Source organism: Cucumis melo, chromosome 2, assembly GCF_025177605.1.
Source record: "Cucumis melo cultivar AY chromosome 2, USDA_Cmelo_AY_1.0, whole genome shotgun sequence".
Lineage (NCBI taxonomy): Eukaryota > Viridiplantae > Streptophyta > Magnoliopsida > Cucurbitales > Cucurbitaceae > Cucumis > Cucumis melo.
This window is the reverse complement of record NC_066858.1, coordinates 23,362,149-23,376,245: the sequence shown is the minus strand read 5'-3', so window position 1 is coordinate 23,376,245 and position 14,097 is coordinate 23,362,149. Positions and strand designations below refer to the sequence as shown.

At 31.5% G+C, this 14,097-nt stretch overlaps 3 protein-coding genes across 3 annotated transcripts; all 3 read left to right on the top strand.

Moving 5' to 3' along the window:
* The first annotated feature begins 9,542 nt into the window (after positions 1–9,542).
* On the top strand, positions 9,543–11,552 carry LOC127148312 (uncharacterized). Its single transcript, XM_051081797.1, has one exon. The coding sequence runs from the start codon at positions 9,543–9,545 to the stop codon at positions 11,550–11,552; it is 2,010 nt and encodes a 669-aa protein (XP_050937754.1).
* A 234-nt stretch (positions 11,553–11,786) lies between these two features.
* LOC127148311 (serine/threonine-protein phosphatase 7 long form homolog) lies at positions 11,787–12,766 on the top strand. The gene is made up of 2 exons (XM_051081796.1): positions 11,787–12,586; positions 12,667–12,766. Exons 1-2 carry the CDS (start codon positions 11,787–11,789, stop codon positions 12,764–12,766), a joined length of 900 nt encoding a protein of 299 aa, XP_050937753.1.
* On the top strand, positions 12,759–13,509 carry LOC127148310 (serine/threonine-protein phosphatase 7 long form homolog). Its single transcript, XM_051081794.1, has 2 exons — positions 12,759–13,221; positions 13,303–13,509. Exons 1-2 carry the CDS (start codon positions 12,853–12,855, stop codon positions 13,507–13,509), a joined length of 576 nt encoding a protein of 191 aa, XP_050937751.1. The 5' UTR covers positions 12,759–12,852.
* Positions 13,510–14,097: the final 588 nt, after the last annotated feature.

The window sequence follows — 14,097 nt, the reverse complement described above, 5'->3', positions numbered from 1 at the left end:
TCAGTATTACACAAATTCGAACTCATCATGGCCGGAACTACATACATTCATTAAAAAATAACACATAGGTAAAAAATTCAGAACACAGAATACATAGGTAAACAATAGAGAACAGACAACACAAAGGTAAACAATACAGAACACACAAGACATAGGTAAACAATACAGAACACACAAGACATAGGTAAACAATACAGAACACACAAGACATAGGTAAACAATACAGAACACATAACACATTGGTAAACAATACAGAACAATTCAGCACAAATTCGAACTCATCATCGGCTTTAAAAAAAAAGTGGATTGAGAACTCCAAACCTCCCTACCAAGCTCCAATGGCAGAGTGAAGAATCTGTCCTATTGCCAATCGAAGGACCCGAGAGCATAAACGAACCACGGCGGCAAGGAGGTTTGAAAGAGCCAAAACCCACGATTCCAAAAAGGAAATCGTGTTCGGAGCCAACGAATTCGTCGGCTTCAACGAACACAGAAGCCCTTTCGGAGTGAGAGAGACGGATGAGAGAGATTTAGAGAGAGATTCGGCGTAACGAAATCCGGTTTCATCGCGAAAACGCAAGGGCAGAATGCATTAAAGGTTGAGGGAGAAGACGAAAGGAACGATGGATTAAAGGATGAAACGGAAAAAACCAAAATCGACCAGACAAAAGAGAAGGAACAGAAACCCTAGAAAAGTTGAGGGAGAAGACGAAACGATCGAATGGATTAAAGGATGAAACGGAAAAAACCAAAATCGACCGGACATTCGATGAACGAACACAAACCCTATAAAACTTGAGGGAGAAGACGAAACGAAACATGGTTTCCATGAGGGAGATCACAGAAAGAAAGAAAAAGGAAAAAATATCGAGGAAGAAGGGTTGAGAAGAAGATGAAATCGGTTTGAAGGAAAAATCGAAGACGGATTGCGCTGAAGGACGAAACCGGATTCACGAACACGCGTATCGCCGTTCAAAGGGGAAGAGTGAAATCGTGTTAAGGAAACCCTAAAACTAGGGTTTCCTTAACATTGGGCCCAAACGGGGGTTAGGGTTGGGCTAACCTAACCCCACAGCCCAAACCCTAACCCCAAACACTCTCTCAGTAATTTGTATAAAGTTTTAAATTTTTAAGTTACTTTTAATAATTTATTAGTGATTTGACTAATTTGAAAAGGAAGGAGTTGGTTCGCATGCATGTCTACGATTATATAGAATGAATTCAAAAATGTAAATAAACTAATATAATTTAATTTAATCATAATTGTGTCACGTACAATTATTTATTTATAGTCTCTCCTTCTTTAAAAGTCGAAACACGTTTAATATCTCATTTCTATACAGTGAAAGTTGAAAAATGATATGATAACATTCAACAATGACTGTAAGAAAAGGTTGGAAGTTATCTTTCTCTATCTTAGATTTATTCAAAGATTTTGTATGATTTGAATTTGAAGAAATATCTTACCAAAATATTCTATGCCGTACATTTTAGATGGCAAATTCATGTAGTATGAAAGATACACTATATATATATATATATATATATATATATATATATATATATATATATATATATATATATATATTTATAAGTGTCCAAATTAATTAGAATATCTCCAAATTAATCAGACCTCACAAACTTCTAATTAATTTCAGTCCAAAATATAGGTAATGGCCAGTTTTAATAATGGACAGTTTCTTAAAATAAATGGAATAATAAGGGATATAGTATGCTTTTCATCGGTCATTTTAGAAAATGGCACAATCATTTTTGTTTTGATTTTTGGAAATAAGAAATTTTGGAACCAATCACATATTGCCACATCATTTATATTGCCACGTCATTTTAGTATTTGGGATTAATTAAAAATTGTCATGTGTCCCAAATTAAATTTAAAGATAAATTAGATAATTCTAATGATGTAATGTTTCTTTATTATGACAATTTGATCAAATTAATTATTTTGGTTCAATTAAATATTATTTACTTAGGCTAAAATTCATTTGAGCCCAAAAATAAATTTAATTTAACCCAAAATAAAATATGACCCAAATGCATGTGATTTGACTAAATAACATTAATTAAATTGTAATTTCTATCTATATTGGTTTGATGTCTATAATTGGATGTTCATGTGATTGAAGAAATAACATACCAACTAACATGATTTCAAAATATCAAAATATCCACATTCGCGAACCGTAATTATTTCAATATATGTGGTCTTATCAAAAGTCTCTCATCGTATAATTAATTGGTGATAAACAACCACTATCATAACCTCTTCCTAATATCTCGGGATTTAACAATTTTGTTGAAAATTAAAACAATTTTATTCATTTTTTATTTCAAAATAACCATTTTTTTTATTGGCTAAATCTCAACCATTTTTTATATCAAAATAACATTGAATCTTTCAACCTTGATAATTTGGAAATTAAAATTAGTTTTCTGATTAGATCTTAATTTATTTTTTAAATTTTAATTTTTTTTCCAACAAAATAGGTTAAGATATTGTGTTTTTTAGATAAAATCTCTCAAATTCCATGTACATTTTATTAATTAAATAATATAAATAATTTTTAAAAAAATCAACTAAAATTTTCCTAAGAGACAAAGAAGATGCAACTTTTATATCTTTGTTATTTGTTATTTCGGGTGAAGGTTTTTGTTCTTCCATCCAAAGTGTGATTGCAGGTTGTACACTTGAAAATCAAATATAGAAGATGAAAAATAAAGATAGTATTTACATGCTTGAAATGTTTATGTTCTTCTTCTTGAAAATGCATGATCGATGAAGTTGAAAATGAAACTGTAACTTCAAATGGAATGGAAATTTGCAAAAGGGATGGTGGAGATTGGGGTTTGCCCTCTTTAAGGTGGAAAGATTAGGGTTTGTTCGCTTGAAGAAGATGGGAGACAAGGAAGATGGAGAATCTTAAAATAGAAGATGGAGAGTCGAAAAACAAAAATAGAAAATACAGATCATTGCAATGGGTCTGAAAAATGGACAAGTATATAGCTGTGTAATTATGTTTCAACATTTATTAAAGTGTATTTATTTTATTTTAGCTTAAGGGTATTTTGAGTTTTTGCAAATTTTTATATATTGTTATTTTTTTTTCATTCTGCTATTTTTGAAAAAAAAAGGTTTTGCTATTTTTCAAAATGATAATTTTAAAATTGCTATTCTTCTAGTTGACCCTAAATTTATTAACAGTAGAGGTGTGAATGGATTGGGTTGGGTTGGGTTAAAAAAAAATATGAAAGTGGTTTTATTTTTACTGCTTAATGTGGGGCAAGGGGCTTGTGATTCATATCCTTATGTCACTTTGTTGCTTATTCTATAGCATTATTAACCTTCGAGTTTGATGACCTAATTAACTTTTGTTGTGTGTAGCTATTCCTGATATCATTATTTGAGCTTCTTTTTGCAACTTCTCAAACAATGAAGTTCATCTTGTTGTATAAAACTTCTCAAACAATGGTATAAAACTCAAACAATGAAGTATAATATAAATCACACAGGTTAAGTGATTTGAAAACCCATTCCCGATATAGTTGAACTAAAAAATTTGTAACTGGACTTAAGAGTCTTACATTTTCAACTTTTTGATTAAAAAACCTATTTTGAATTTTGGATTTCAGATACTTGATTATTGTTTATGATTTAATTAGCAATGTGTACACCCTCTTCTTGATTGGTTCTAGAAAATGTATGCTACCTTGTGATTTTTGGACGTAGAAAATTTCGGAATCTTTTCTTTGCAAATCTGGCATTTGCTTTGTTGTATCTGTCCTATTAAGAGATCATTCCTTGCCCACTTTTTTCTAACATTCCAAATACTAGATCATGTTAAGTTCATTAAATAATTATTGGTAGATAAACTTTTGGTCCCATTTAATAAAGGTTTAGTTTTGAGTTTTCTACTCTTGAAATTTATGTTTATTTCCAGCCAAAATGTCCTTACTATGATTTTCACATTTCTTTAAGAAACTGTTAGGTATTCTCTAGTATGGGGTTAGGGGTATAAAGGTAATTAGCTAATCGAACCAGCTTGTGAGTTTTACAAATCATGTAATTTTTTTTCTTTTTTTTCTTTTTAGTGTTTGTAAAAGGGAATATTATTGGAGTTTTGGTGTTGTGGTAGGAGGTGGAGAAAATGGGAGAGCAAACAATGCAAAATATACAAGGGAATTCTTCTAATGGATTCGAACGTGTTTGACGTGGGTCTTTGTGTTTAGTTTTTGTTGTTTGTTCTTATGCCTGCAAAGTGTTTGAGAAAATGACTGATAGAGTGTTTTTGGTCAATATGCTTTTGGGTAACATTCAGTTTAGTGACATAGTGAGCATTCTACATTTTTCTTCTCATTTGTTCTTCAAATTTGACTAGGTTGAGCACAACGTATGATGAGGTTATTGTGTATTCTATTCTTGCAGCATTTTACCTTGTCAAGAATTTGCTCCAGGTTTGTTTTTGCCCTTTTTAAAGCACTTTTATTGTTTTTATGTGCCAGTATTACATTTTTGCTTATGTGGATGCACCGAGTTATCAGATATTAAAGAATTTTAATATCATTAGCACTGGTATTTTATGATTATGGCGGGGAGTAGGAAGAAATTTTCCATCCTTTTGTATGAGCCATCTCAATCCAACTTCAGTAATTCTTCTCATACCTAATTTGTTAGTCTCAAGGTATATGAGAACTTCACGTAACAAGCAGCCATAGGTATGCTGCAAAACTCGTGGTCCACTTTGTGTTCCACTTAATTATATCCAGTGTTTCTTCCTACAAAATGTTGTCAATTTTTAGATGTTGTAATGCTTCATTCAATTGTTTTGTGGTTCTTTTTTCAGTGCATTATCATTCAATGTTTTGTGCTTGGTCTTGAATATATTCTTTTTCAAGAAGTTGTTCAAGGGAAGGGTTGAGAAAGGTGAAAAATTAATTATGGAAGATCTATGCCTTAGTAAAATTTTAAGTCTCGTAATATATATTTTCTATTTGATTTGGGTTGAGGAAATGAGTGATTTTGTCTTACTTAAAAGAGGTAAGAAGATGGCTAGGACATTGCCAATTGAAATTAGTGGGCTTTAAGTTTTGTTAACATAATTTTGTTTTACTATTTATGATTGACATATTTTGCTTTGAATTCTGCTATTCAGTACAATTTCTTGTAATTAGTTTTTGTTGTATGCTAGCAAGATATATCATTTGGAGTGGTTAGAAAATCTTTGGAGCGTCGTATTACATTGTCCTAAATTTATGTTATTGCGTTTTAGCTTTTTAATTGATTTTAATTAGGTTTTTGGATTCATGGGTTTGGATAGAATGCTTCTTGGGGTATTGGGACATTTGGATCTTTGATGTAGAAAGTTGGGACATTAGTTATAAAAATTGGTAAAAGTTTATGGTGTTTTGAGTAGTTTTGGGTTGCTATTATTTGGAAGTTGATTAATAATGTTTCAAGATTGAAATGGAATATTATTGAGTATTAACATTGTCTAATAGAATGCGTGTTTTTTTCACCTGTAATGATTTTCAAGCACAAGGTTGTGTGGTAGATATCAGCTTTTGACTCATTTCTTAGGGTGATACTAACCATTATCTGCACTTAAACAGTGTGTTGATGGTGAAACCTTCCTATTCAATTTTTTTCCAATAGTATTTTTTAGTTATGTACATAATATCATAGTTGGATTGACATTATTGTTTCCTTCTCCTTTTACAATATCATAGTAACTTGACAACGACCACCATTTTTCATGTTGGTTCCAGTACTCCTTGGCACACATTGTTTCCTTCTGCAGTTGATCTCTTGCTTCATCTCTTTCTTCATATGATGTCTGCAATAGAAGAAGTAAGCTCTTCACTTTCTCTTTGTTCTTAATACTTTCTTCATTTTCTTCCATGTAGTGGAATGTTATGGATCAAATATTTTTTTGTTTGCTTCATTTGCTTTCTTCATTTTCTTCTCATTTTTTTCGCTTTTCGATCTCGGTTTATTGTTTTTGGATTTTATTAAGTGGGGTTTCATTTGTTTCTTGGTTGCTTTCTTCAAAATACCTTGATAAATTCACTGCATCTGTAACTGTTAGCCTGGTTGTAGGGTTGTCATTTGTAAATGTAAATGTTTTGTGGAAGTGTTTATGTGCTGTGTAGTTGAAGTGAATATGCTGTATTGTTGAATCAATTTTGTTTCCTTTTATTTTCTTACTAGGTTTTGCCAGAATCCATTGGAGCAACAAAGCCATATTTGCGGCAATTCATTGATGTATAGGCATTTTTGTAGGTTTGGTAGGAAAATTTCTAGTTTAAATGTAGTTATTTAAATAGCTTGTTCGTAACAAACCATGTATGTACCAACACTTAAAACAATATTATAAAGTGTATGTTTGATCTTTATATTAAAGCGTTCCCCGTTTCTTTCCATATGTGATAGTATTGGTCTGTGTAATGGTAGAGCAATATGAAAAACAGGATTTAATAAAAAATAGTGCAAGAAAAAAGGTGACTAAAAACAAAATTATGACATTTAAATGTAAAAAAAAAACTGTCATCGAAAAATTTTTATTGACAGTTAATTAATGTCATGGAAAGTGAAATGATGACAGTTAATAAGTGTCATAAAAGATAAATAATGACATTTAATATCTGTCATACAATATTAACAATGACAGTTATTCGCTGTCATAAAATAAAAACAATGACAGTTATCCGATGACATAAAATATAAACAATGATAATTATTAACTGTCATCGAAAATAAATAATGACAGTTATAATCTGTCATAAGATATTGAATTCGTGACATTTATTCTATGTCATGAAAAACCACATTTCGTGACAGTTTGGAGAACTGTCACAAATACTTTCATGACTATCGCATCAATGACTGCAAAAAACTTTCACGAAAACTTTTAATGACAGCATTTAACTGTCACTGTAGGCCATTTTTCTACTAGTATGGGTTAGAGAGATTTTTGGTCCTTAAATGTTTGGATTGATCAAATTTTAATCCAAATAACATTTTTCATCTAACTCATGTTATTTATTTATTTATTTATTCTTATTTTAAGTATATTATTTATTAACTTAAAATACTTGAATTTATTTGCACCATATTTTAATAACTAAAATTTCATAAAGCTTAAATGAAACTCAAATGTTATATATCAAAATTCAACATATCTATTATAAACTTCAAAAAAAACTTCATAGTAATAAGTATGAATTAAGTTGTAATATAAATTTTAATACTATTAGAAATTCGAGTTGGATTGGGTTGGGTCAATTCAAATTTAAAAAAAAATGTAACTTGAGAACTCAATATTCATAACCCGAAAAAAACATAAAAAAAAAAAATCAAACCAAAGATAAAAACTAATCCAACCAAATTTTTACAATTTGAGTCGGATAGTCCGAATTGTTCAAGTTATTGGATTATTTAAACACCCTTAATTAATAAATATTAGTGCAACGGAGTTACCTATGTGTAAAGCCATGATATACCTAGATACTTATATATATGTATCTCTTTATTAGTTTGGTTATGTAATGATTGTATTTTTAGTAAATCCTAAATTATTATCATTTTCGTAAAGGAAAAAACCACATAATATGTAAATATAAGGATGATTTACAAAATTTATATAATATATAAACAAAATTAAAATAATATGTTTGATAGTGTGTATAAATCGAAATGTTATTTTAATCCTACAATAATTAGCAGAGATTGATGAAGTATCCATCTGATCAACATGTTTAAAAAGTGATTGTCTGTTTATGTTCATAATTTAAATAAACTCTGATGTGATATTTGAGATTACATCTTAAAATTAATTGGGAAATATACACACAAATCATAGACTATAAGATTCTTTCCCCATCCTTTTTATCATTTACCATTTTATTATTTAAATTTGAATATGATGGAGATATTTTGAAGAATTTTTTTTTAAATAATGTAGTTTATAAAAATATTATCAAAAATAGGGCCAATCGAAAAGAATTGTCAAAAATGGGGTAGTGAAGTCGTGTACCCGGTACATGACTTCACCAAAATCGTAAGTCGCGTACACGATTTGGGTCGGCGTCGTGAACGGGGGCCACGACAAATGACTGGAGTCGTGTACGCGATACACGACTTCTGACTGGAGTCGTATACCACGTACACGTTTTCCTGACACGTGGCAGTCAACATGACTGTTGACTGCCAGTTTGTCGGCTAGCGGAGAAATCGTGTACGACGTACACGATTTCCGTACTGCAGACTGACAAATGGCAGTCAACAGTAACGTTGACTGCCAATTTGTCTGGTAGTGCGGAAGTCGTGTACACCGTACACGACTTCCTTCACGTGAACTTCCACGTGTCGTTCATGCAGGAAGTCGTGTCCCACTTACACAACTTCCCCGCCTATAAAAACCCCCCACCCGATTTCATTTCTTCATCCTTCATTCCATTTAACAAATTTCCCTCTCCTCTCTTCCTTTTCTTCACTATCTTCCGAAACTTTGCTCCATTTTCCTCTTCTCTTTTACTCCTCAACTATCTTCTCTACCTTTCTTCTCCATCCAACTCCATCAAAGTGTGAGGTAAGTTTTATTATGTTTTATATATTTATTTATTAGTTATATATTATTTTTAGATATTTATATATTTGTATTTATTAGTTATAAATTGATTTTAGGTTGTTGTATATTTTTAGAATATTATTGGAATAATTATTATTAATTATGTATTGTTATTAGGTTGTTATATATATATATTTTTCTTTATTAGTTGTATATTATTTTTAGGTTGTTATATATTTTAGGAATATTATTGAAATAGTTATGTATTGTTTTTAGTTTTTGATATATTAAATAGTTATTATTATGTTGTTTTTATGTTGTTATAATAATAATAATAGTAATATATTAATAATAATAATAATAACAACAATAATTAAAATAATGATGATAATAATAATAATAATAATAATAATAATAATAATAATTACAGTAGTTGTAGTAATAATAATAATATATACTAATATAAATAATACTTTTCAATAATAATAATAATAATAACAACAATTACAATAATAATAATAATAATAATAATAATAATAATAATAATAATATATAATAATATAAATAATAATAATAATAATGTATAATAATAATCATAATTATAATAATAATAATTATAATTATTATTATTATTATTATTATTATTACGGTAATAGTAATAATAATAATAATATATAATAATATAAATAATAATAATAATGTATAATAATAATCATAATTATAATAATTATTATTATTATTACGGTAATAGTAATAGTAATAATAATAATAATAATAATAATAATAATAATAATAATAATAATAATAATAATAATAATAATAATAATAATAATAATAATAATAATAATAATAATAATAATAGTAATAATTACAATACTAATTACAATACTAATAATAATAACAATAACAATAATGGAAGGTCTGATGGAGTTATTCATATTGAACAGCTAATTAAATATGTCGTTGCGACTTGAAGATTTAGTTATTCTTGAACCTGGTAATCACGGAGATAGTGATATAGAGGTAGAAATTGATGAACTATTTGGTAATGAAGAAAATATGGAAGAAGAGAATGAAAGGATCCCTTCTGAGATATTTACACAGATAGATTGGGATATTACGAATTCTGTTTGTGAACAAGGGTCTACGTTGGCAAATAGGGATGAATTTGTAGACACATCATGTTTAATTCAGAAGGGAATGTTATTTGACTGCAAGAAAGATCTTCAATTAGCCGTAAAAAAGTACTGTGTCACCCAACACTACGAAATTGTTGTAGTCGAATCGAACCAAAATATTTGGTCTGTTCGATGCAAACAATGGAGTAATGGTTGCAACTGGAGGTTACGTGGAAGTAGGCGTAAAAGCCACGGATTGTTTGAGATCAGTCGACTGGAAGGAGAGCACTCATGTCTGTACTCAAACCTAACACAAGATCACTCACAACTAGATTCTAATTTTATGAGTATTGAAATTCAAAACATAGTCAGAGCTGATCCTAGTGTTACTGTGCTCATGGAAATGATAAAACAACAGTATGGTTACACGGTTAAATACAGACAGGTGTGGCAAGCGAAGAGGAAAGCTTTGGTTGCTGTTTTTGGTGATTGGGACAAATCGTACAATGAGCTCCCGTACTGGTTGAGTGCCGTTGTACATTATAATCCAGGAACTCGAGTTGATTGGTTTTTTCTTCCATCTGATGTACCTGGGACAACCATATTTGGACGCGTTTTCTGGGCATTTGGTCCTGCAATAGAAGGGTTCAAATATTGTAGGCCATTAATTCAAATCGACGGAACCCATTTGTATGGAAAGTATAAAGGCAAAATGTTAACTGCCCTATCTATCGATGCAAATGGTCATATATTTCCTCTTGCATTTGCTATTGTGGAAGGGGAAAACGCGTCCAGTTGGTCATGGTTTCTTTATGCATTGCGCCAGTACGTTACTGATCGAGATGGCATTTGCTTGATCTCCGACAGGCATAGGGGCATTCTTTCTGCCATTAATAATGAGGAGATAGGTTGGAGTGAACCACGAGCATTCCATCGATATTGTCTTCATCATGTTGCTAGCAACTTCAATAATAAATACAAATCGAAGCAACTAAAAGATTTGGTGTTTAGGGCAGGTAATCAACACCAAAGGCGCAAATTTATAAGAAACATGAAAGAAATAAAACAACTGAACCCAGAGTGTCTTGAATTCTTTGAAGATATTGATCTACAAAAATGGACACAGTCTCACGATAATGGGTATCGATATGGGTGGATGACAAGCAACGCAGCTGAATGTATGAATGGGGTATTTAAAGGAGCTCGTATGTTACCCATGACATCTTTGGTTAGATTAACATTTTATCGCACAATTCTGTATTTTGAACGCCGAAGAGCTGAGATAAGTGAAGCAGTTGACCATGGCGAAGTTTATACAGAATATGCGATGAAAAAGCTAAAAAGATGGGAAACACGGGCTTCTGCACATTCAGTGACATCCATTGATAGAGAAACCCAGACGTTTGAGGTTCACACGGGTATGAGTATGATTTCTCCATATAAAGGCCAGCACACACAGGTAGTGAGTTTGATGGAAGGGACCTGTTCGTGCAACAAGTGGCAATCTTTTAAGATACCATGCTCCCATGTAATTGCAGTTTGTAATTACATGCACTTGACGTATGCAGCATACATTGATGAATGCTACTTGTTGTCGAACTTCAAACAATGTTATGCCGGTCGATTCCATCCAATCCAACACCCAGATTATTGGCCTGAGTTGTCATTCACCGAAGTTCGCCCAAATGCAGACTTACTTAAAGGACCCGATCGACCGAGAACAACAAGGATCCATAATGAAATGGATTGGAAAGAGTCTGGTCAATCACTCAGATGCACTATCTGTAAAGTCGAAGGACACAACAGACGTACCTGTCCTCAACGTGCATCTTCTTCTTCAAGACACTAATTTTAGGATGTATTATAGGATTTTATGATGTAATTGTTTGATGTAAATGCTTCTATGTAATTTCAGAAAGCTTTAATGAACTACTTCTGTATTTTTATATATACATTTGGGTATACTTTCATAATAAATGTAAATTAGGGTTTAATGTATACTTTTGTTTTACTGCAATTACATAATGGTCTTGCTTTTCTTCTTCGTGTAATTAATGACATTATTTTTTATATTATTTGCAGAATGGATCCTGGTCCAGTTGATGATAGCCATCTATATCTACAGGCGACCCATAGATCACAGAGCATATGGGATACCTCCTCCATCGTCGTGTTGAGTTGTCGGAGGAGAGAGGCAGCGTCTCAGCGCACCATCCCCTTCGACCAGCGTATTGCACCCTACTTAGAGGCTGCTGGATTCCTCGGGGTTTCCCAGGTTGGGTTCATGCAGTTAGATTGGCATTTAATTACTGCATTGGTCGAGCGTTGGAGACCAGAGACCCACACATTTCATATGCCATGTGGGGAGTGCACGATCACCCTGCAGGATGTTGCAGTACAGTTGGGGTTGCCAGTGGATGGGGAGCCTCTAACAGGATCATTAAGGTATAATTGGATGCTTATCTGCAATGATTACTTGGGAGTCGTACCGCCTGACATGAAAGGTCAGCGACTGAGTCTTCCGTGGTTGGCAGAACAGTTCGAAGAATTGCCACCAGATGCTGATATTGTGAGCATTCAGAGATATGCTTGTGCCTACATCATGCAGTTGATTGGGGGCTTTCTTTTCGCTGATAAGTCAAACACCCTGGTCCACTGTATGTTTCTTCAATTCTTATTTGATTTTGACCAGGCTGGTACGTATGCGTGGGGCGCTGCGACTCTCGCATGGTTATATAGGGAACTCTGTCGAGCGAGTAATGCACAGTCCTTAGAGATTGCTGGCCCATTGATGTTGCTACAAGTATGGGCATACGACAGATTCTCCATTATAGCTCCACAGAGAACGTTGCAGCATTCAGATGGTCGACCTTTGAGTTTCAGGTACTATTTAATATATATGTTGTTTTTTTAATAAAATTTGCACTATCTATAATTTATTAATTGTTTATTTCACAAATTAGATGGAGCGATGTTCAAGTTGCATCTGAACAGTCAGGGAATATGTTGCTCATATATCGATGGACATTTGATCGGCTGAGTCGGTCTCAGGTTAAATATTAACCAAATGTTCTATAATTTTATTTTTTGTTGACTACTGACGTTTGTTTTTTGAATAGATTAATTGGACACCATACACGCCCGACATTATGGCATCGCTTCCTGTTAGATGTCAGAGTGGTCAAGCGGTTTGGACTTACGTGGGTCCATTGATTTGTTTCCATCTGGTCGAGAAACATCAACCAGATCGCGTATTGCGACAGTTTAATATGTTGCAAACGCCACCAGCGATTAGCTACACAGATCAGAGGTTGCATCAAATAGATTTAAGGGGTAAACATGATCAAGATTGGCGTCGGATTCATGCGGAACATATCGGAGTGTGGAATTCGCGATATGATTTTCGGGTTGAAGCACCCACTACAAGCGAACCGACGATATCAGAGAACTATTTTGTTTGGTATAGGTCGATTACCAGACGCTTTATCACCCAAGAGGGCGCTTTCTATCATTGCATGGTAAGGATTTAATATGCTTTGTTTTATACATTTAATCAAAATAAAACAATAATTTGGTTTGTATTACTTGCAATCTTTCAGTATGATTTTGTTGACGAAGTACAAACTTTCTCCGTGGAACACGATATAGAAGCTTTAGGGCAAATATGTGATAGAACCACAGAGCGCGTAGATCACATTATTCAACAGACTCGACGACTTACTGTTGCCGACACAGATCGTAGACGCATGCGACGTAGACGACGACGGCAAGGCGATGATGTCGTAGAGGGTGATGAGGATAATTAAAAGTTTGTAAATTAATTTTGAATTCTTGTTAATTTCAATTAAAAATGTATAAGACATTGTTAATTAATTTTTTAAATGTCTAACCTTTTTATAAGTATGGTAGTTTTTTACTAAGAAATTTGACTATAAACTCTTGAAAACTTACACATTTAGTACACAAACAATTTATCTCGATTCAATTGAAATTTATAACATATCGTTTACACCGAAATTATATTAAAATCTTCATAAAGGAAACTAACACAAGTATTTGCTAAACATAATTTGAGTTGTCATCCAATAATAATTCTAATTCTAATTCTAATTCTAATAATAATAATAATAATAATAATAATAATAATAATAATAATAATAATATTGATAAAAATAATAATAACATAACAATTACAATAATAATAATAATAATAATAATAATAATAATAATAATAATAATAATTACAATAATAATAATAATAATATATACTAATAATGATAATAATAATAATAATAACAACACTAAACATAATAATAGTAATAATAATAATAATAATAATAATAATACTAATAATAATAATAATAATAATAATAACATAATATTAAATTAAAACA